The sequence below is a fragment of the Typopeltis vanoorti genome, chromosome 7 (assembly GCF_054136105.1).
Source record: "Typopeltis vanoorti isolate ZY-2024b chromosome 7, IOZ_Tvanoo_1.0, whole genome shotgun sequence".
NCBI classification, from domain to species: domain Eukaryota; kingdom Metazoa; phylum Arthropoda; class Arachnida; order Uropygi; family Thelyphonidae; genus Typopeltis; species Typopeltis vanoorti.
In genome coordinates, this window is record NC_143555.1 from 128,271,326 (window position 1) to 128,296,370 (window position 25,045).

Below are 25,045 nucleotides of genomic sequence, written 5' to 3' on the forward strand. Positions count from 1 at the left end.
TTTAGATATCCCTGACGTTGTGACTGTGGCACATGCTAAATTGTAAGACTAAGCAGACGCATGTTTACCGGCTACATAAGCTACATACACCCCTGTTCTAGTAAGACAAGCATAAAGTCTTTCGCAGTGCAATTAAAGGTAAGAACTTTTAAATCCTGAGAAACGCATGTGCAGAGCCACCTGGGAGATTTGCAGTTATTGCTATATATTGTGTTTATAATTGTTTATTCACACTTCATTTATTAAGTAATATCAAAAAATTACCGTAGCGTCACTTTAGAACCCCGCTTTCTCTCTCTCTTTCTTTCTTTCTTTCTTTCTTTCTCTCTCTCTCTCTCTCTCTCTCTCTTTCTTTCTTTCTTTCTTTCTTTCTCTCTCTCTCTCTAGGAGCAAAATATTAATGCTCTAGAACAGTAATGCATGTCTATTCTCAACACACAAAAGTTGAAAGGATATATTAATATTTTATATATCGTTTTCTTTCTTTCGTAATACCTTTACCCACAATGCAAAAATATATACATTTTAAGTGTATTTTTTAAATATTCGTTGCTTTTTAAACTTTTTTAAAATATATTAACTGTAATCTGAACTACTTAACTTAAACTCATTATAGTTGGTCTAATCACGCTAGCAAAGGCATTTTAATTCCAAATTTTATTTCTTGAATCTTCTGTCTAACGCACGCACGCGTAGCTTAAACGTAATATGCCATACAACAATAATATAGCAACGCATCATTTCTACATTAAACAGTGAATATAAAACTATTTTGATTTAATTTCGAACCCATACTGTTATGTTATTGTTTAATGTTCACTGATATAATTAAATTTCAATTTTTTTTCAGTGTTTTGATAATGCATATGCTTGGTTAACACAAATATTGCGCTGCATAGCTGATGGTTGGCTCTCATTCGAACGTGTCCACGCTTTTTTTTAGAAGCTAGCCGTGATAGGCTATTGAGATGTTGCCATCTCTCTTTATTGTTAAAAAAAAAAAAAATAACAGGAAAATATAACATTAATCAAAAATAAATATTTCTTAACACATTGGATCAGTTGGCTACGAAGTAAGTGTATCTGTTTGAAAGAGGAAAAACCCTTCCATCTCCATATGATATTATTTAACTCAGTAGGTTGCGACTCAGTAAGTTTTTTTTAGAAAGACTTGATTTCAAATCCAATCTAGAATATTTATAAGAACGTTTCAACTGAGTCAATCAATCTCATATGAGACTGGTTGACGATCTTATTTTTTTTTTTTCTCTTACAAAACATACGGTCAGAGAATTCATAATGTTAATAGATATATCACTTTGACTTCATTGCCTTAGTGGCTTGATCCCTAATTCTAACCACCCAGTCCTTTCAGTTATTTACTCAACATAATATTCTTCCATACAAACGTGATAACGGATATGCTCTTAACTCAAGCCATATACTGTTCCGTGGAATACGAAATATAAACTGTTTTAACACTTTCATTGCCAAGCTGAAAATTGGAATTTCGTGTGGTGGCCAACTTTTTTATATATTTTTTTTATTTAGTTAACGACATCCACGCGATAACGCGTGATCGGCCGTTTGGTGAGAACTCGCACCGCGCGATATCGCGTGATTGGCAATGAACGTGTTAAAATAAAATAAAGATTAAATAAATAATATGATATTAGTATTATCAAATAGTTTTAATTTCAGTTTCTTTTCATTTTCAAAATAAACTGGTTTTTCATGATTAAAATTAAGAAAACAAGTTGTCAGTTTTTTACAGTATAATATGTGAATTAATTAAAAATTTTTAATTCCTAATTTTGGTTCATGTGTAGCCTTGTGCCAACCTTTCTCGCTCCACAGAAAACCTCCCATAGAATTCCCAATATTTCGGACAGTACTAGTTAGGATTTAGGAACACGAGAGGGCAGAAGATATCTGCCATCTCGTGTCCATCTAGTTCCAAAAGTTTTCAAAATCATTGGTAGCCATAAACTGACTATTAAAAGACGTAAGTAGCTGATGTGCTCCTTACGTCCTTTCAGGCTAAAGGTATCCCACCTACTCCATCTGGAAATAAAAGGAATTATAAAATTTATTATTTTTAGATTAATTCTTAAATCTAAGAATTAATCTAAGAGTTTTTTTAGGAATATATTAGAAACTTGAAACAAATTCAGATATTAACGTTATACATGTACCAGCCGAATATTATATAAAAAAAGATGAATGATTTAATCCAGAAATGAAGAAAATAACTTTTCTTTTAATCCTGTTTCTTTTTCTGTGGATAAAATAGCAACAGTTTTTGAAACATGACTGATTGCAAAAGGTTTTTTTTTCCCCTCCCTAAACTTAAATGATGAATGAAGCGTCTCTTCATCCCACATATATTTACAATGTGCTGGTGTAAAAAACATCGATAAACAAGGCGTGGGATATGTTGTCCTACTTAGTAATCATCAGGCTTCCATTTTATAAATGACACAGTTTGCCAAAAAAAAAAAAAAGTTTTGGTTTTGGGAAAATCCGATGGAACATTTGGAGGTAGCTATTTGGGAATTTTTATTGCGCTGCTTGTTACTAACAAGTATTTTTAACGGCCCTATATCAGTATCAGTTCAGTGACTTACACAAATATTTGTTTCAATGAGGAAATGCCGTGAGTAGGTATATTTAAATAAATTATAATACCGTAATGAAACTCATGTAATATATTCTTTTATTAACGTAAAATTTTCGCTTAAGTAACAAAAGCATCTTCAGTACAAGAATGCTTAATGGTCGAACATCAACAGACAATTCCAAAAGGCGCCACCTAAGTTAACTATTATAAGATAACTAAAAAGGTCATTAAAATTTCTAATTAATTAAAAATTATGCAATTAGATAAAATAAATTTAGGAAAGATTAGCTGATTTAAAAATTATCTCCCACAAAGGGGATGGATGTAAATCATCGGATCTGTTTAAGTTTTGAGAGTGAAGTAAAGTTTCACATGTAATTTTATAAAGCCATTCTATGAGGAACCAACTTTTGTGAAGGACTTATATTTTCCCAGTGAACTCTATGTCTGGTGTTGATAGCATGTTCCGCAAGTCCAGCTGTTCAGACTCAAGGTATTGAATATAAGACTTGTGTTCTTCTAGCCGAATAAAAGCAGATCTTCCTGTTTGTCCAAAATAGGATAACCCACAAGAGCAAAAAATATGGCAAACGTCTGAATAATTGAGGTGTGGAAGCTTTTCCTTAGGAGAAGGGAGAAAGGTGGAGATATTTCTGATGGGGCGAAAGGCAACAAAAATATCCAGTAGTTTTAAAACTTGCGCTATGCGTTCACTAATGCCTTGCACATAAGGGATAGGAATACGAGTTATTTCTTCCGTAGAGGGTCGCTTGGTGTCGCATTGAATAGATCGTCGGCTTGTCGAGAGCTCCTGAAAAGATTAGTAGTATTTTGTGTTAACATTAGATATTTTACTAGAATTTTAAGTAGTATTGTTTGTTTTTTGTTTCTTAGTGTGTCTGTGCAATTTTTGCGTGTTTTCTGTTATTTTAATTATTATTTTTAAGAAAAGATAGCGTACACATGGCACCGATAAAGAAAAAAATGGCGGCCAGGTCGCCATGTTTGTTTAAGAGTTTTGATGTAAACGAATTTATGCAATGTGCTGTCTGTGAGATGTATGCCTTGTGAAGAGCGGTGGGAGTGTGGTTAGAAAGTGATAGTGGAGTTAATATGTGTAGAAAGTGTAAAGAGAATGAGGACTTCAAACGCGTTTCGTGTGTCGAGAGTGATATCGTCAACGATAGTCAGAATGTAGAAAATGGCGGTGTGCTAGAGAATTGCGTGGTAGTGCCAGATAGGTGTGAGAGCGTCGCTGAAAGTGTAAATGAAAGTAGAAACACAGAAAGAATGGATGATTTGATCGATAATGAAAATGGTGAGATAAATGCGAGTAGCGAAATTGCCCGTTTGAATGGTGCGATACACAGAGCTAAAAGACAACTGGAGCGTATGGAAAAATGTGTGTTGAACGTACCGATAAATAACCGGCGGAAGTCTGTGACGGCAAATAATAGAATGTTCGTAAACGTCAATAAAATGAAGGAGCGAGTGCTGTATGGGGATTCGCTATTAAGAGGCGTAATAATTGAGAGTTTAACGAAGTCGTACCAGCCGGGAGCGAACATAAAGGACGTCAGCGAATCTATTCGACTGCAAAAACAGAGGGTGAAAGAGATGATAATCGTGGCAGGAACGAATGATTTGAAAGAGGACAAAATGGAAATGACAGAGGATGTGAGGGAGTTGTTTGAGGTAGCAAAAGAGACGAGTGAGAGAGTTAGGATGGTGAGTATCTTACCGCAGTATGACAGCGAAGTGTTTAGAAGGAGAGCCATAATTGCCAATGACTTTATGCGTGGGTTATGCATGGAGAGTGGTGTGGAATTTGTGGATGTGTGGAATGAGTTCGATGGGCTAAAGGACTTATATAAGATGGATGGGTTACATTTGAATGGAGTTGGTGTACGGAGACTTGAAAGAGTGTTGATGAATGATGTGGAAGTGGATGTACAGACTCAGGGAAACTAGATTTATTAAGAGGGGGGAGTAGATATGCAGACTTTAGGGGGTCAGTTAAGTGTATGAATGAGTATATTATGCCCGAGCGAGTACGACGGACAACAAATCAGAATGGGATAGTTAGTATAAGGCCTCAAAGTAGGGATGGGACAAATGGGCTTCTGTGATTCATGTACACTAATGCCAGGAGTATTAGGAACAAGAAGGAAGAGTTTTTGGCCATGGTTGGCACTTCCAGGCCACAGGTTGTCGGTATTAGTGAAACATGGCTGACAGAAGATGATAAAGCTAGTGTGATTGAATGCGAAGGGTATAGCGTGTTCAGGAGTGACAGGGTGAATAAAAAGGGGGGAGGAGTGTTATTGATGATAGCTGATGAGCTTCAGCCAAGTAGTATAGAAGTTGAACTGCAGGATGGGGAAAAAAGCACATTTGAGGCTGTTGATAGAATCTAGCAGAACAAAATATACAATTGGGTGCTGCTATAGACCAGGTGATGGAGTGGATGGTGGGGATAGTATGCATAAGCAAATAGAAGAAATGAGTGGAAGGAGGGTAATTATTATGGGTGATTTCAATTATGGTAACAGTGACTGGAAAGAGGAGAGGGCACATGGGAGGAAGGACTTTTATTTTATGCGGTTATTAAGGGACAACTATCTACGGCAACATGTATTGGAAAATACCAGGGGGCAGAGAGTGCTGGACCTAGTAATTGCAACTGAGAATGTGGCTGTAACGAACATGACCATGTTGCCACCAATTGGTGAGAGTGACCATAAGGTCATGACTTGGGAGGTGGCTAAAGGAGTCGAATTTACAATTAAAACAGGGTACATGTGGAATTACCGGGCTGGTAAGTATGACAAGCTTAGGTGTGTGCTTGGCTCAATGCCATGGCATGTAAAACTGCAACATGGCATGTAAAACTCCCATGTTGATAGTGCATGGGAGGTGGTTAAGAACTGTTTGCAGGAGGCAATGGTTGACTGTATACCAAGAGTCCGAATAATAAATCAAGTAGGGGTTAAATGGATGAATAACACCATTAAGCTTGAGCTGCAAAAAAAAGAAACAATTGTGGAGGGAATTTAAGGAGAAGGGTGACCATCAGGCGCAGGAAGAGTATAAAGCTCAGGCCAGGATGGTAACAAGGGTAGTAAGAAAAGCAAAAGCAGATTACGAAAGGAAATTGGCCACGCAGGCTAAAGAGAATCCCAAACAGTTTTTTCAATATGTTGCAAGTAAAAGGAAAAATGCTCATGGTAGAATGATCTTAAAAAATGCTGAGGGTAGGGAGGTAACCGAATCAGTCGATATTGTGGAATTACTGAGCGAGCACTTTGCAAGAGTATATCATCCAACAGCTTATACTGGAATTGTGATGAATGAAGTAGACGTAACTAGTCTATTACAGAACCTCAATGTCAATACATCTGTGGGATTGGATGGTATATCAGCACGTGTCGTACGTGAAGCGGCCAAAGAATTGTCAGTGCCCTTGACCATTTTGTTTAATTTGAGCCTCAAGACTGGGTCAGTCCCAAGGGGGTGGAAAGAGGGGAAAATAGTTCCACTGCACAAATGTGGTTCCAAGGCTGCTGTTGAAAATTACCGGCAAATCAGCATAACAGGAATCATTATCAAGGTCTTAGAGAAAATAGTCAAGAGGAAAATACAAGATTGGATAGAAAATGGGATACTGTATCGGGGACAGCATGGTTTTGTGAAGGGTAGGTCATGCCTCAGTAACTTGCTCACGTATTATAACACAGTGACGGCTGAACTGGATAAGGGTAATGGGTTTACAGTGATTCTACTGGACCTTGCTAAGGCCTTTGACAGGATACCACATGGAATTCTAATCAGTAAATTGCAGCATATGGGAATGGACATAGGGTTGGTGAGATGGATAGGAGGGTGGTTGACGGAGAGATATCTGAGAGCGGTTTACTCAGGAGTAGAGTCCACAAGACGGCCTGTGACTAGTGGTGTGCCACAAGGATCTGTTCTTGGACATAAATGATATAGGAAAGGATCTGAGAGGAACAGTTCATTTCTTTGCGGATGATGCGAAGTTGGGTAGGGCAATAGTGAATGCAGATGACGTCAAAATTTTGCAGGATGATTTGGATAGATTGAGAGGAGGTTGAGAGGATCCAGAGGCGAGTGACCAAGATGATAGCAGGTCTGTGGAATGAACCGTATGAGAACAGGTTGAGGATTTGTGGGTTGCAAAAATTGGTTGATAGGCGGAGGAGGGGAGATATGATTGAGACATTCAAATTACTGAAGGGTTTCTATAAAATTAATTCAGAAGATATTTTTGAGAACATGGCTGGTTGTGGGAGGACTAGGGGACATCCATGGAAACTGGGCAAAAGTGTGGTTAGTAAGGGTGTTTGAGCTGGGTTCTTTACTTTTAGAGTAGTGAATGAGTGGAATGCGCTCCCTGAGTCTGTGGTGGATGCTGTGACAGTGAATGAGTTTAAGGCGAGGTATGATAGATACTGTATGAATGTCGAATAGTTGTGATGAATATGATTTGGGGCCTCCCTCGATGAGTCTAATGACTCCCTGGAGTTTCCCGTAATAATCGTAATAATAATAGTAATAATAATTTGAAAAGGCTGAGATACCTAAAGTGTGTAGAGCTCTTTTGATGAAAGAATTCTTATAACCATTAGATAAAAAAAAAACGTGGAAGTAATATGTTGCAATTCTTTCTGTAACAGTTCATCTGAAGAAAATAAGGAGAGGGCCCAATGAAGTGTTTTAATAGTTCCAGTCTATATATATATATATTACGTGAACATATTACGTGAGTTTCATTCCGGTATTATAATTTATTTGAATTACACAAATATTGTTAATATATCGGATGATCTGTGGAAGTTGGTAAGCTCTAAGGGCTATGGCTAAGTTAATTGTGTGAAACCATTCAGCTATTAAAGCTCTGATCATGGCAGGAGGGTAACAGCAATAGCCGAGCCTCAGTTAGAACTTAATTGGCTACAGCATTGCCATCCATTACCCTCCAAGGATATTGGACCGCATCTCACGAAACCATTGTAGCTATTATAGTTGAATATTAGTTTAGAATTCGGGGGGGGGGGAAGGTGTGCAAATTAGTAGCTTATATTAAAAAACAACAAAGAAAAAAAAACGCTTTTATCCATGTGCGAAATTGTGATCTTTAGATATGCTAATCTTTAACTTACAGATTTCTTTTATATTTATTTATGAATCGGACTACCAGCGGTCTTATATAATAAGGAAATTGATAAGCCAAATTTAAAAATCATGAATATTGCATTAGCTATACCTTTTTTTTTTTAAATAAAGAATAGAAAAAGATAAAAAAAATTAGGTACTCTCGTAGTTGATATGTAAGTAACTACGGCAATTTGAGAATGTTAGCAACAGATCGATATTTTTTATTGTATTCATGTTATAAACTATTTCAACAGTGGAGAAGCACCAGTTTTCTAATTTTAATACACGTACTGGTTTATTTTCAGGAACTAATTGGTGCAGTATATATTAAAAATAATATCAGTCCCCCGTTGCTAAGCTGCTCGACAAATTTTCAGACCGACTAGTTTTTAATACTGGATAGAGGTCTAGCTGGTGTGTTCAGACACGCCTTTAGGAGTTGACAAAACAAATACACTTTTGCATTTGTTTTTATCAATCACTATATAATAAAATAGTTTATTCATTTTAGCAAGATCGTTGTGTCATTTTGATTTCATGTTTCTATAGTAAGAACAAGATCCACTGACGTCTACTAGGTGAAAGACGATAGTCAGTATATATTTTTTTATCTTCAGCACATTATTCTTTAATAGATTATATTACACTATCAAGAACGAAATAGGCGACTCGTCAAATTAGTAAGCTACGTTCACTCAAGTCCTAGTATCAAATTATCAATAATCAGATATATATGTTTTTCAGAGTTAGAAAATTTCTAGTCATTTGTAGCAGAGTAAATGTTATTGTACCGAAAATTATTAAGAAAAAAGAAAAAAAAAAGGAAATTTATTCGGAATGTGAGTATTTTATTGAAATACATAAAAAGGCGCAAGTAAGTACACGTTATTTATTTCGTGTTGTTTCAATAATATTATGCAGTTTAGTTATATAAGTGTTGCTTACTTGAAAAATACTTTACGTCACTTGCTGCTTCAACCAGTTCTTCCTTTTTTTTATTAAACGCAGGTTTTAGTTTTAATTATCTTCTGATATGAATCCAGACGCTAAACTCTATCACCAAATACATCGTGTGCAGGAGAATGACGCAAAGCTCTTGATGTCAGAAATTACCCCACAATTGAAATGGAAAGAAAACGACATCATCATGGATTTCGGTTGTGGCCTGGGCGGCATCACTCGAGAGGTTCTCTTATCTAAATGTCCAAAGTTCCGGAAGTGCATTGCTGTTGATTCAAGTCCCGAAGTGATTGACTACGCGCGGCGAAGATTTTGTTCAGAAAAGATTGAATATTATGTCGCTGATTTAGAAGTTAAGTAAGTAATTTAAAAAATTCTGATAAATCGAACGTATCAAATTGCTTTTAGGAAAACTTTTCTAAACCGCCATTTAGTCAATTTATTTACTCTAGAAACAATTATTAAATTCTGCTACAATTATTAAACAAATTTAAAACTTAAAATAAGTTTTAAGTTTGTTTAATAATTCCAACAGTTTCCGATTATAAGAAGATTCACAGCAATTATCGAGGCGTAATATTCCAACTTGAAATGTGATATTGCGCCACCTATCGATTAATAAATTCGAATTTTATAAAACATTTAATTTAATATCCTTATAAATAACTCTATATCTGAAAATATTTAATTTCTTTTGGAAATAATAATGTAATTTATATTTTATTTTTATTTCTAATTTCTAGTTCAACCTTTAGAATATATATTCATCTATTGGATGTTATATTACGACAAAGAACTCTGAAAATAGTCTTACCATTGGAATGGTCTAATTTACTAATTAGAGAGAGAGAGAGAGAGAGAGAGAGAGAGAGAGAGAGAGAGAGAGAGAGAGAGAGAGAAGAAACCTTCGATAACAATAAGATTTCGTAAAAATAAAAATTAATTTTTCGTAGTTCTTTGGAACCAATGCAACTGCAGAAGACTCGACCTCCGAATCAAAACTTCCTACTGACACTGTAGTCAACCTTTCTTCAGGTTAATTTGAAGCCTGAAGCACTCAATGCTCTCTCACGTGGCCACAACTTCGCCATTGCTCCCGGAAAATTACCGGCCGAGGATATAATGATTCGAATTGAACACGGGATCCGCCATCTTCCAAACCACGTCGCTAACGATATTAGACTGGATCTAGCTTGTGTTCTCACCAAAGCAAGGCCACCAAAAACCAACATATCCAATAAGGAATATAAAATCTCTGCAGGAATTGAAGAAAAACAAAGAAATAGTAATCACCAACGTGGATAAAGGTAAGGCCACAGTAGCACTTAACAAAAAGGATTACACAGGTAAGCTTAATGCTCTACTATTAGATCGGGCTACTTACTTCCCTATTGAGTACAATCCCACCAACTCACAAATTAGAAAACTCCACAGGCTCCTTAAGAAGGTCACTTCTTGGCCTGTAGAAGTCACTAACAAATTAAAACCGTTTAACTCCATACTCCCCATATATATGGACTCCCAAAAATACATAAAGAAAATGTGCCATTACGTCCCATAGTGGATGGCATTGATTCTCCCACATACAAATTAGCTAAACATTTGGCCAAAGCGCACACGCACTATACTGGCAACACACCAACACACATAAAAAACTCAGCCCGCTTCAAAGCCAGCATAGAAAACCTTAGTTTTCTATCTCTTAGGTCAGTTTTGACGTCTCCTCCTTATTCACAAATGTCCCACACAGAGAAACCTTGGAGCTAATCCAAGCTAAATTTCGTCCCGATATCTCAGTCCTATTTCAGTTCAAAATGAACTCAGGTTATTTCGTTTGGCAAGGAAAATTCTACAAACAAATGGGGGCGGGGGAACAGCCATGGGTTCACCACTCTCCCCACCCTTGGCCAACTTTTATATGGAGAATTTTGAAGAAAAAGCCTTAAACTCTGCCCCCACATAAACCAACCACATGGCTTCGCTACGTTGATGATGTGTTCGCTATTTGGCCACATGGCTCTGATACACTCATCTCCTTCCTAACACACTTAAACAACCAACACCCCAGAATCAAATTCACCCTGGCAAAAGAGAAAAACAACTGCCTCCCTTTCTTAGACACACTAGTCACCTGCCAGCTTGATCGAACCTTGGTTTTCTCAGTTTATAGAAAACCCACCCATACAGGCAGATACATTCACCAACAACAATATGGAGTTATTAAGACACTACACAACATGGCTAAAGTTATCTGTTCAAATGACAATGCCCTGACCACAGAACTAAACCACATCCTCAACACTTTCTCAGCCAATGGCTACCTCCTCTCAAAAAATCCAAAAAATATTGAAACCAGTAAACCACAACCCCCATCCCCCGCCTTCACAACAAGGATTACTTTAAATCCATTACCATTTCCTACATCCGAGGCACCTCGGAAAAATTACTGAAATCCTATAAAAATGACGACTTGACCTCGTGTTACAGAACATATAGAAAATTGGCGTTCCTTATCTGCTCCATTAAAGACCAACCACTTCCTCTAGACCTACCTGCTGTTTACCAGGTCCCTTGAAGCTGTAAGCTGTCCTACTTTGGTCAAACAGGCAGGACAGCGAATATCAGAATTTCAGAACATAAGGACTACATCCGGTTTCACCAGTACAGCCACTCTAGTCTTGCAGACTATGTTCTGGATATAGCCACAGAATACGGTGGAAGAAAGCCATGGTAATACACTGTAATAAATTCAAATTTGAAAGGCTATTCATGGTCTCAGCCTCAGCCCTAAGAAACAGTCCAAACTTCAACAAGTTTCGTTGCATGAGACTGCTCCAAATTTGGGAGACTTACATCAGAAGACCTTCATCCCAACAGCCAAGAATACCTACATAGCCCGCTAGGGGGTACCATCAGGACTTTTAGGAGAAGCAATAGCTTCCTGTTTCGTCCTCATTTATTGTGTGTACTGCCTGCGTGCTCGTGTCTTTATTTTAAGTTCTTTAAATATGGAAACGTGACGTTGCCGAAATATTGGAAATATAGATTAAAGTTTAATTTAATTTATATCCTATGTACGTTGTAAATTCCTTAAATTATTTAATAAACATGCAGAAGATATAGGAGATTAAGCATGAATATTTTCCTAACAATTTTTAAGATTCTATTTGTCATTTATGTATTCTTGTTGTCCTGAAAAAACGTTCCTGTAATTCACTGGCTGTTTTTGATAATAATTCATTTTCATTTTCCTATTCTTATATGCACTTTTTGAATGTAAACTGAGGCCTCTTTTAGATTATTTTTTTCATTTTTTTAAACATTACGTTAGTGATTTCTGCACTCAAATGCATTTTAAGTTCGCATGCAATAAAAGCAACTAATAGTGTATAATATTAACTATACGATTATTATTATTATTATTATTATTATTATTATTTTAAATGTTTTAAATATTTTAAATATTGCCAAATGTTCAGCTAAGTATAGAAGGAATAGGCACAGTATAAAGACGTATTAAATTTATTCAGAAGTATTTATTATTTTATTTATTTAGGAAAGGAACTATTTTTAGTAATATTAGAAATAGGGCAAGAAGTGCTCAAACAATTATAAGCTTTACTTTGTAAGGAGATTTTTAGCAATGATGACTAACAAGGAAATAGCATCTCTCTCTCTCTCTCTCTCATAAAGTATAATTTATTATTATTATTTTTTTAAAATTTATTTTTACTTTTTCATATTATGAAATCTAATGTTGCATTTCAAAGCCTTTTCACCATTTATAATATTCATCTCATTTCATATCGTTGTCATCATTAGTTTTGATAATTTTTGTTGAAGCGAACAAACACGCCAGCTGCACACGGCTCACTAGACAATTTTATTGTAGTTTTAGATTCCCAGTTGTGTTCCTGGGTTTCAATTTCAGCATGGTAACACTGATTGTTGACCTGTTATGGCTCAATTTGGCAATAATTTGCCGAACAGATAGACTGAAACACGGCATCCTATGACAACGCCTCTTTCAAACTCCGTCAGTTCCTTTTTCGTAGCCATTTCACCGGGACACTGTTCCACTATCTTGGATCATCATATTCCTCCAATTTATACAGAATCACACGAAGTTACTTCTTCTTTATTACTTCTGCTTTATAAAAGTAAAGAGGGATTCTTGCTTTCCATAATGACTTACTCTTGCAACCTACTTCTACACCTTCGCGTAAACACGACTTGGAATTTTTTTTCGCTTTTCTTTTATTCCTTTATTATTATTATTCTTTATTTTTTTATGACATTCGTTAAGTTTACAGCTTTTAGTTCTTCCAGTTATTAAAATAAATTTCTTTCTTTGTTTGGTTTCATATAAATCACACACGTAGATGTGAAGCTCCGTTTATTGTCGATTCGAGAAAGGGGGAAACAGAATCGACAAGTTCATATAAAACATATAGAACAACTATTACTGAATAGTATTTTACAAAAAAAAAAAAAAAAATCATCATCATCTTTCTCTATTATTAATTTTAGGCAAAAGGCTGGGTCTATACATGATCGTCCTTTTCTGAATCCATTCCGTACTTCTAAAATAAAGTTTTCGGAATATTTCATTAGTTTGCTATTTAAAATTCTGTTATATATTTTGTAACAGGAATTTAGTATACTGATACCGCTATAGTTTTTGGATCATCTCTACTACCTTTTTTAAAGATAGGAATCACAATTCCTTTTTTTTTTCATTCTATTGGGGGGGGGGAGGTTACCAGTTGAATAAATTTTATTTAAAAATAATAGGAGTCTTTCTTTGAATCTTGTTCCTGCATATTTATATAGTTCTAAACCTAGCTTATCATCTCCAGGTAATTTTTCGTTTCTTGTTTCTTTCAGGCTGATTTCTAATTCTTCTTTAGTTATTTCCTTTTCATTTTCATTAAATGTTTGCTAGTTGTCCTTTTTAAAATATTTATCTGTCCACAATTCTGTGTAGAAATTAAGAAATTCTTCTAATTTCAAATTGGTGTTTTAATTTTATGTTTTCTTTAGTATCTGCGTTGAAGTGTTTCAAAATCTTATATACAATGGGTCTTATTTTATATAAATCATGTTCTAAATTAGAAACAAATTTGTTCCATGATTCTCTATGTCTTTTTCTGACTTCTCTTTTAGCCATGGCTCTTATTCTTTTATATTCTATTTCATCTTCTAATCTTTTACTGCTTAACCATTTATGATAGGCTTCTTTTTTCATTTTGATTATTTCTTCGATTGTATCATCCCATATCTTCAGTTTTTTTCCTTTTATCGAATTTTTTGGTCTTTGTCCGCGCGGTTAGCCTAGTGGCTTTGCGCTTCGCAACCATATGCCTGCGGAAGGAGTGTCCCAGGTTCGATTCCCATCGAAGACGTAAGGAACTTGAGGATCTGTCATAACCAAGTTAGGCCAGTCTTGGGCGAGGGCAGTAGGGTTTTTTCGGCAGTTTATCTGGCATTTTTCGTCCAGCAAGCAGACAAACCTGTCCCGTGAACATGCGCCCCTACAGTCAAAAAAATACCCCCCCCCCCAGCGGCAGGCCTCGGTTGGGAGTGGTACTAACAAGAAGTCGCATTTAAGTAACACGCGAACCCTGCATAGGAAGTGGGAATAACGCGTAGTGAAAGAAGAACATTGCATTTTTTGGTCTTTCCTGAGCTTTCATTTGCTACTGTATTTAGTATCGTTTTCATATTAAGCCATTCTATTTCTATTTCTTCATTTTGTTTTATTTTATCTAGATATTGGTTAATTCTTTGTTCATATAGCCATTGCATATTTGTGTCATTTAATAGTCTAGTTTTATAAACAAATGTTTTAAATTTTCTTTCTGTTCTTGTTATTTGTAGCCATTTAGTTGATAATCTTAATTTTATTTTAACAAGGAAGTCGTCACTGCTTATTTCATATCCTCTGTGAACTCTAACATCTAGTGAAAACTTTGATGTCTTTTCATTTAAGATAAAATAATCTAATATTGATTTCCATCCTCTTGCTTCCCAAGTATATTTATGTATGTCTTTATGTTTATAGAAAGAATTCATTATTTTTAGGTTATTATAAACTACAAAGTCAATCAATTTTTTACCATTCCTGTTTAGAGTGTGTTCTCCATGTATTCCTATATTATTATTAATTTTCGTGTTTCCAATTCTTGCATTTAAGTCTCCTGCTAAAATTACGTAATCGTTATTATTTATTTTGTTATATATGTTTTGTAGCTGATTATAAAATTCAATATTATCGTGTTCTCTTCCTTCTTCTGGGGCATATATACCAGTTATTGTTAAATAACCTCTATCAATTTTTATTCTAGCTTCTATTATTCTTTCATTCCATAATTTATAATGTTTTAACTGTTTTGAAAGGAGTTATGAATCCAAATCACGACTCCTGCTTGTGCTCTTTGGTCTCTGTCAATTCCACTGTATATCACATTAAAATTTTCAGTTCTCATAGTTCTTTTTAATTTATTTTTTGTTTCAGTGATTACTGCTATTTTAAAATTTATTTCATTTAATATTTGGTCTAATTCTATTTCTTTATGTGCTATTCCTCTTACATTCCAGTTTGCTATATGTATTATATTTTGTTGTTTCCATTTTCGTTTTACCTTTTCCATTCCAGGGTCGTTTTCCATAGATTCATTCCGATTACCTTTTTCTGTCAGCTTAAAAGTAGAATTATGTTCTCCATGTCAGGGCACTAGCCTGACGATGGATAGTTCAGTTGTAGGGCTGCTTCCTGAAGGCTTCTGAACAAGTCTTCTTCCAAATTTAAGCCCATACGAGGAATAGGGTATATTGAAGGGGAAAGAGTAGATTATAGTAGAATAGAGTAGAATTATAGTAAAGGTTTATAGAGGGGACATAGTTATAAGGCCAGAAATGGAAAGACCCCATGGCCCTCGAGTACTCTAATAGCATAAGGTAGTAAAATAAGAAGAGTTGGCTGATAAGGCCTTATAGGAAAGATTGAAGTGAGTGGATCTTCCTCAAAGTAGAAGAAGGAGAGGATAGATTCAACTAGGGGTCCATGGGAGTGCCGCTTCCCTTACAATCAAAATGATTGCCCCTTATGACCCTGTTTTGTGTATATATATATATATATATATATATATATATATATATATATATACAAAAAAAATTAATGAGATTAATTAATGAGATTATAAAAAACTATACTGATAATGAAATTATCATTATATGAAGGTGTACCTAAAAAGGAACTTTATAGGTACACCTTTTTCTTTTTGATATATTTTTATTAGTACTTTCATGTAAATCATCGTATGATAATATGATAATATAATATCGAAATCGTAGTATTGCTTCTTCGGAAAATTGTGTTTTTGTTTGTCTATTAATAATAAAGGGTGTCCCAAAATTCGTGCAAGATTTAAATTTAGCGCCATTTGTGCGGTAAAGTGTTGCCAACGAGAAAAAAAAGACAACATGACAGCTGACAGTTCAGGGTTATTAAAAATGGAGCGCTACACGAAAGAACAACGCATTTTCATTGTTGAGCAATATTTTAAAAATAATGAAGGTTTGGCAGCTACAGTTCGCAATTTTCGTACAAAATGTGGTCGGAATAGTGATTTAACTTCATCAACTGTGAAAAGATTAATTAAAAAATTCAAGGAAACTGGATCAATTAGTGATCTTATACACTCTGGCCGTCCTTCAATTTAATTGTATAATTTAATTTAATTTCTGTTTTTTTTCTGCTGTTATTAATATTAATATATGTTCAAAAACGAAAAGTAACACGTTTAATTGTTATAACTATTTTATTTCTTAAAATTAATATACAACTATAAACTAATATACATATACATATTAATAAGTAGTAAAATTTTTAGACAAAAACTTAAGCCTTTTGTTATGTTGTAAAAATTTTTTTAAAATGAAAATTGTTATTCAATTTTAATGTGACATTTGCACGGAATGCTTGTTCATCAAATTATTAATTCGTAGTCTAACTGCTGATGAAATACTTTTAATTCTTCAACGGACAATATCTTTCCCTCATCTTGCTTTTAATATTTTTTAGTACTGAAAATCCCTGCTCGCAAAAGCGAGTTGCGGAAAATTGCAGCAGAGAATTTTATTAATGATAAGACTTTGTATTTCATTTATAAACCTCGAGTATTTCTTATAGACTGGTGTTCATAACCCAAGGAGGGACACGAACGCCAGCCTGGCTGGCCGATTGGTTAGCGTATCCGCTTTCCAGCCAAAAGGCTGCGGGTTCGAATCCCGCCGTGGGCATGGATATTTGTGGTTGTTTGTGGAAATACTAGTGGCGGTGGTCGGTATGGCGTTGGTGTAGTTGCGGTCAGTTGGTGGACTGAGTGGTGGAGACACAGTTGTAGAGCAGGTGCCCTCCCCCGATGAGTTGGACTTCCTGGAGGTGTCAAATAATAATAATTTCTGAAGATTACACCGCAAATTCAGACGAATTAGCTTGTGGCAATTTGAGTAAGTGACGATTACGTGTAGGAAGAAGGTACACATTTTCCAGTCGCGTGCAAAGGGTCACGTGGTAGCACTCAACAGGATATAAGGCAAAGGGCTGTGCTAAGTGAAGGGAGCTTTTTTCGTAAAGAAATAAACTTGCAAACTTGGATGTTTTGTAATGTATCAAGCACATCTGATTTCACGTGAGGAAGAATTACTGGAAAGCTTGAAGAAGGCCACAGAATTACTGATAGTGCCAGAGAGTTTGGAATCTCACATAGCGTTGTATCCTGTTCTGGGCAGTTTCAAACCAATGGAATATGTTCCAGACGTTTGCTAAGAGGTCGCCCTCTCTCCCTCTACCACGGAGCATGAAGAAAGATTATTGGTTATAACAGCAAAATGTAATAGACGCTGCACGGCAGGTCTCCGCTTGCAAGTCGGCTCCACTCAAGCAGCACAGGTACGCAGATATCTCGACAAACTGTGGCAATATAATATAATGTGTAACAGCCAACAAAGGTTGGTCGATTGGTAGATCCTCTGCTACTAATGGCTCAGCAAAAAGTTAAGCAAGTTTGAGCGCGGTTAGTAGTTGTAAGGGGTAAATTGTTCGATGCTGTTGGCACACTCTCCCTCGATGAGTTTTTGGACTCCCTGGAGGTGTCACATAATAATAATAATTTATTAGCATGCCGGCAATAAATTTATGTCCACATTTGGCTATAGTCATGAAATGTTTTTCATGTATAGGTACAAATGTAGTTCATCCTTAGCTTTTGGACACCTGTGTATTAATAAATTATTCTTCATCTTGCAATTGAAATGATCTTTATGACTATGTTTCTTTTACACTATATTCATTTCACAAAATACGGAGCACCCTAGTGGGGAACCAATGATATAATGAAACGCGTTTAAATTATACATAATTACACGTTTAAATTATGCATGATTTAATTTACTATTTTTCTAAAACTGTATATATTAATTAAAATAACTTTAAAAAAAATAAAAATTGCTTTGAGTACATTACAAATGAATATCAATTATAATATTGTTTTAGCATTACATTGTCTCTCATTCAAATATTGTTACTATATGATAAAACATTTACAGTAAATTTTGTAATTTTTTCAGTAATTTTCAGTAATTTTAGTAACTGATATATGTCTTCCAGGGAAACCTTACCACTTAAGTGGGAAGAGAAGTTTACCAAGATATTTTCATTTCATTCTTTTCACTGGATTAGAAATCAGAAAAAGGCTCTGAAAAATATTTATCATCTTTTGGCGCCAGGTGGCGATTGTGTACTCTTGTTTGTTACCTGGAATGATATGTGGCAAGTGGTCAGTGATATAGCAGGGAAGAAAGAATGGGCAACTTATGCCAAGGTATGTCGCAAAATAAATTAATGTCTCTTTTTTATATTAAGTAACTAAATTATAGTTTTTGTGAAACAGACTTCTATAGTTTGATTTCCTAATTTTATGCGATATATTTACGAAATGTCTCGGTAGAAGAATAGAAAGATTGACGTGCCCTCTGATTGAGAAAGACAAGGGTGTGAATTACGTCATGATGTGAGGAACATCCAAAGCCCTGATAATTTGAATTTTTTATTATGCGAATCCCATCCACGGATAGATTTTGTCGGAAAGTTTCTTGCTGCTCCACACTCGACAAAATTGAACCTGTAATGAAACATAAGAAATGTTTACTTAAATGAGAGTACTAGTTTCATGATTTATTTAGAAGAGACGTTTTCCCATGTTTGATAATTTCGAAATCTGTTTTAGATTTGTTCATAGTCATTTCCAGAGACTCTAAATTTTTATCATAACTGAAATAGGACTTTTATATTTTGTCACTTTTTTATGGCAGTTCTAGACACAAAAGGTTTGAAGCCATCAGCATATAATATTGTTCTTTGGTCAAGCGTTAGGTGAACCTGAAATTCTACCCTAGAAATAAAATGTGGTGTGGCATGCCACTTCAAGCGTTTATTAAGCGAGATGGTTGTATTGTCATATCGGGAAAAGAAAATACTGCAATCTAACACTTGGAAGTTTATTTTGCACTTGGTTAGATTATAATAAATTTAGTTTAATCCTTTATCCAAGTGTAAGCAAACAAATTTCAAGCGCAAACTTTGTTTGCTTGCAATTGGATAAAGGATTAAACTTAAGTTATTATAATCTAACACTTGTTCTTGCTTTGAACAAATTGTGAGTGGGGGAAGGGAGAATCTTTTTTAATATTGCACTTGGTGGTGAACCAGAGCTGGATTTTTGGCAAGAATTCAGAGCGGAATTGAGAGATAAATGCAGTTGACCCTGATGAGAACAGTTTACATGCACATTCAAAGAAGATGTTGGAATCGAGAAAGAAAAAATTCAACCCTCTTCGGAAATATTAGATGCTAATTCATTCGAGACTATTATAGTACCAAATGACAATACGGGAGAGAGAGAGAGAGAGAATGGCTTTAAGAGGCGTGGCTCACGAACAAAGAAATCTGTACCAAATTGAACTAACTGTTCAAGTGTCTAGAGATTGGTTTTCTGAACCATTTTCTTGATATATCTTCGAATTTAAATGTTCAGTTCCCCTCATGGTGTCCATCATACAAGGTTCTCAACTGCGCTCACACACATACACGCACGCACACACACACACGCGCGTAAATTTCGATTTATTCATTCAACAAAATGGAAAGCTACTAATCAAGGATATTTTATTCTACCAGATTAATACCAATATTTTATAGCTGTGATTGGTGGATAGTTTCCTTTTCGCCCACCCTCATTCGTTTGGTTCAAATCCTACTCCGATATGAATTTGTGAATGATTCCAGTCACCGATCTAAGACCATCACCTCCTGCTTGATGAGGCTTGAATTAGTTTAAAAAAATTCTATGCTCGATCTTTAGAGTAGGCTTTTCGGATTATCTAACCTTTATCCTATACACGGTATAAAATATATGTCATAAGCTTACCAACCTTTCGTCAGTATGAAAAAAAAAAATCCACTAACGTATTTTATTCGCTATAGGAAGTGGGCGCAATTGACATAAAAAAGAAATTTGTTTCTGGATGATAGGAATATATTAAAATGAAAATGTTTCTTAGTTGTAATTTCAGAATGTTTTATATTACATTCTTCAGATAATTTTGCCCAGAATACCAAGGACTTATTACATGTCAAGCGAGGAACGGTTGGGACAATACGAGGACTTTCTGACCGATAGTGGCTTTATCATAGAAGAATGTAGAGAAATTCAAGCGTCATTTATTTACATGAGGGATGAAGATTGTCGAGGTAACTATATTTTGATCGAATTTTATGTTCTTCAATACGTTATATAATACTGAATAGACATGTAGGAACAGCAACTTACAACTTGAGTGTTCTGCGTAAATATTGCAGCCATCCAACATTTACGCAGAATACTTACCAGATTAAAACCCTCTAACTGGAACACAACAAACTAATTTCAAGAAAATCATTATTTACATCTAGCTTTTCATCTGAGACCTAATCTTGCACGACCAACATACTGGATCTGTATAGTACAGAACGAAATTGGACACCTAGTAGCATTGCTGCCATCTACATGCCGCACGCAATCTTAGATTCTCGTTTGGTGCTATATGGCTATTGTTGAGATTATTTCCCCGTTAACGTTGTAATTATATTTTATTCCATTGTTTTTTATTTTAAAAAGATATTCTTGCAAATCTTTCTTTCTTCGTTAGATATTTTTACATTATATTATATTATATTATATTTATTTTCTGTTAATTTAGGTATCTTGGAATTGGTGTGTCCCTCAACATCTTGGACGTGCAATACTAAGAGGGCTCAATTCATAGAAGTCTGTTTAACAGAATTAAGACGTCGAAAAGAGAAGAAAGAAATGAATTACCACGAATTTTATTATTCAAAGATGTTGGTGCGCGTCAAGAAACCTGTTTAAGCAGGCGTCCCATCTATCGTGGAACTCAGCCATAAAAATATACGCAAACGTTCAAGGAGTTTTCTTCACCAGTATGTTTCGACGTTCTTAGCTCTGAGCAGACAAGTGTGCTCACGAATAGGCTGTTAAATATATTCATAATTTCTAAGAAGAGAATTATAATCGAATCCGGTAATTTAGTAACCTACTCTTACACAAGCCTATATTTGTGGACTATCGAATATATACTTTTTTTTCTGTCATGTTTTGCTGATAACGGATCCTTCTATTCTATAAACCAACTTATAATTGCCATAAAAATTTCCAGAAGAGAGAATATAAACGTATCCTAAAATGTTATGCTGGGAAAGAAACGAAAAATGTGCTGGTAATTTAAAATGTGTAAATATTCTCTACATAGAGTCTATGTCATAGACGATGAGGACTGAGTCGAAGCGTGAACAATGACTTAAATTAATTTTCAAGGAAGGAGACTTAATTAGTGGACTTGCCACAAGAGTTACCTGGAAATGCAATACCTCCTGACTGAGTCGCGATTATTAACATTTACATGAGCTCGTTAAGCTGATTTTGAGCTACGAGTAATTTTGTCATCTACAGCTGGTGTGATGTTACCTGTCATGACAACTCTCTTCATCCTCATACAAGCGATGCTAATCGAGATTGTTCTAGACCATGTTTACTTCGTGCGACATCAACTGTAAATAAATAATTACCTACTCATTGTTAATAATTATTTTATAATTAATATTACTATTTTTGCGCATTCGTTTATGATTATTCTGTATACCGACAATGTAAAAATCAATGTCTGTATCTTTTCTGGAAGAATATCAAACACGTTCTTCCAAGAACATCTACATGAGTGTTTCACTTGTAACAGTTTAAAAGTATTCCTGAGTATCCTTGAAAGGATTCGAAGACGTTTTTTCTCTCTCGCTTGGATGTCCAAGACTAATAAAGTCAACAATGTATTTTAGAACCCCTTCTGTTGACAAGTTCTTGACACCTCTTGTACTGTTAAAAGACACTGATAATCTTAGTTATTTACAATCCGAGATTGATTTAAGAGTAGGCGCTTTTTCTTATATTTCCAATGTCACCTTCACAACTTTTCGCTTCCTGTTTCTTTCACTTTAAAAAAAAAATTCTTATCTCTTCTTCCACTATCGCACTTTTCACACCTTGTCTCTAAAACTACCCAGTCAAGTGGTCTTGCTTAGCGACTTTGAAGCATTTCCGTCTTGTCAAGTGCTCCTAAGACTTTATTTCTTCAAAGAAATCATAAAGACTTTAAGCACTACAATGGGTCATTGTAAAGATTATTGTTAAAATAAATTACCCATTTATTTTAACAACATTGAACAAAAAATAGTATGCCTTTCTATAAATTGAAAATAGAGTTCATTAGATAGTATTAATGTATCAATCGATTATTATGATTCATTTAAAATTACACATTACGTCTTAAGATTCCTGTCTTGAATTGCAATAGGTATCTTCTTATTTCGCAAGTTAAGAAAGCAGAACAAATCAGTGTAAAAGGCTTACTTACACGCTAACACTTAATCATGGACAGTTTTTCATTGTCCTCAGTAACTTTTATGATATCAATAAAAACAGCCAATATATCTGATAGCAGGATGCAGCAGAAGTAAGGATAATTTATTTTTCATCAAATGTAGGTAGACAAAATGTACAAACTTTTATTATTATCGTTCAGCGTAGCTTCATTTGCTTTTCCAAACATTTTGTTTTTGGTTGTTCTTGCAGCCATGAATGCATAGTTTCTCTGACTCCGACTACAAAAATCACCTGAGAAATTCTGCCTTTATTTCCCTCCACCTTTTTAAGAGCACCAAAAATGTGATATGGTAAGAAAACCACGTTACAAGGTGGGAAAGGAATAATTTCAAATTGTTTCAATAGCTATATTGGAGCTGAAGAGGTCAATCAACTTCACAATGCAAAACCTTTTGATAACAGTTTGTTATATTTTGATTGATATTACCTTTTGTTATCACAAAAGGTATTATCAATTCTTTTGACAGCAATTCTTTATGCATTAAAATCTGCAAAACGCAGATTTTAATGTGGTTATTTATTTATTTTATTTTCCCATATATCCGGACACTTTTGATTTTTGATTGTACTGTGATAACTGTCTTTATATTTCAGAGGGATTGATCCTCCCTGATTATAAAACTCAATATGACAGTACGTTCAATAATAACAAATACTGATTAACTGGAAAGACGTTCAGATTTGCTTATCTACTCTGCATAACGAATGGAAAGCGTTATACATTCAAAATATATATTCAAAAAAGTTTATATACTTTTTTGAATCGATATAGATGAAATTTGTAGTTTTTGGGGTAGAATTTGAATTGTCAATGAATACTGGGTACCTGTTGCTGATATTACTGTAGGTTTCACAGAACTGGACGGTGAAGAATGGCAGATTCCATTTCTGCTTAACTGCGCCCGTGGAAATATGTCTAGAAGACACAATGTGGAAACTGTGTAAGAGATCATAGCTGAAGAGGATCTGTGACAGAGGGTCGTCAATCAACCAACCTGTCTTCTTTTGAACAACATCGAGAATATTTCGAGAGATTTTAGGTGCATCACTTCGAATGTGAGAGAAGTATTTCAAGTTTGGACAGATTTAGGATTTGTACAGAGTAACTGGACAGATGAAAAGTGATAACGTCTTGAACGAAAAAGAATGCCATGTTTTTGGAATCTAAGGATGATATAGAAGTGATGTGATTATGCCACGAAAGTAAGAGTCAGTCCAAGAAGAGAGAGAGATTTAATTTTGACTGTTAACATCATTATCAAATTCCTGATATATACCCTCAAGGGGTGTACAGGATATGATAGTACTACATGTAAAATTTACATCATTACTAACTTCCATTAACATTACTAACTGGAGGATAATTTAGATAGGAAGTTAGTAATGACTGTTAACTTGAGTATTATCAAGGATAAAAGAAGAAGAACTGAAGTCTTAAAATAATAATAATAATTAAATAATTAATTAAACAGCATAATAATAATAATTGATTCGTATACTTAAAATATTTTAAATAATTAAAAATAAATGTTTCACATGTTTCTAATTTGTTATCACTCAAATATTAAGAAATAAAAACATTTATAACTATTCATCTTCGAATGAAATATTATTATAACTTCTCCCTCATTGGCTTTGCTACCTGTGAGGGAATATTTCAGTGTTATTAATATTGTAATAGGCTACGCGGTACTGAAAGTGTTTGTGCAACACTTCACTAGAGCATCTAAAAGAGAAGCATGGCAGTGGAGTGAATTGTTTAATTATAGTCAATAAAAGCGATGAATAGGGATTAATTATATTTTTATATTTATTTTATATTTTTATTTATTTATTTATTATTAAATTAAGGCGCCAATGTAACTCAGTACAGATGGCTTGTGTCTTCCTCGACGCTAAATAGCCTGAAGAGAAAACGTCGTAAGTTCGATTCTAGTCGTCGATTAGGAACTTTTTCTAAGCCTTTTTACGACCGTTTCCGAGTTAGTTGATCTATGGTACAGGCAAGTGGGTCCCGTAAATTCAAGAAAACCGCCTGTAGAACCTACACTATTTTCAGAACAGTAAACGTAGTATTAGGATTAGGGACCACGAGATGGCGGCGCTTGTCAGTCACCTCTCTTCACCGGATCACATATAATTAGTGAGAGTCATGGGCCAGCTATCTCTAATTGGCTACCGGTGGAGATCGACCTTCCCCCTCAGTCACCAAAAGTTAGATTATGCTAAA

General features: G+C 34.9%; 1 protein-coding gene across 3 annotated transcripts; it reads left to right on the forward strand.

Moving 5' to 3' along the window:
- The first annotated feature begins 42 nt into the window (after positions 1–42).
- Positions 43–21,955, forward strand: LOC150105065 (juvenile hormone acid O-methyltransferase-like). Of its 3 annotated transcripts, none has more exons than XM_090396125.1 (5): positions 43–138; positions 8,807–9,115; positions 18,432–18,645; positions 20,420–20,573; positions 21,062–21,955. In XM_090396125.1, exons 2-5 carry the CDS (start codon positions 8,832–8,834, stop codon positions 21,229–21,231), a joined length of 822 nt encoding a protein of 273 aa, XP_090252251.1. In that variant the 5' UTR covers positions 43–138; positions 8,807–8,831; the 3' UTR covers positions 21,232–21,955. The 3 variants fall into 3 exon arrangements, with proteins under 3 accessions (XP_090252251.1, XP_090252252.1, XP_090252253.1); XM_090396126.1 differs by lacking the exon at positions 43–138 and adding an exon at positions 1,045–1,150; XM_090396127.1 differs by lacking the exon at positions 43–138 and adding an exon at positions 8,462–8,478.
- Positions 21,956–25,045: the final 3,090 nt, after the last annotated feature.

What these genes read in the sequence shown, in the direction of transcription:
- LOC150105065 (XM_090396125.1), top strand. Translation starts at nt 8,832, where the DNA reads ATGAATCCAGACGCTAAACTCTATCACCAAATACATCGTGTGCAGGAG. An exon ending in GTCGCTGATTTAGAAGTTAA is followed by an intron (nt 9,116 to 18,431) that starts GTAAGTAATTTA and finishes TATGTCTTCCAG; the next exon opens with GGAAACCTTACCACTTAAGT. An exon ending in GAGGGATGAAGATTGTCGAG is followed by an intron (nt 20,574 to 21,061) that starts GTAACTATATTT and finishes CTGTTAATTTAG; the next exon opens with GTATCTTGGAATTGGTGTGT.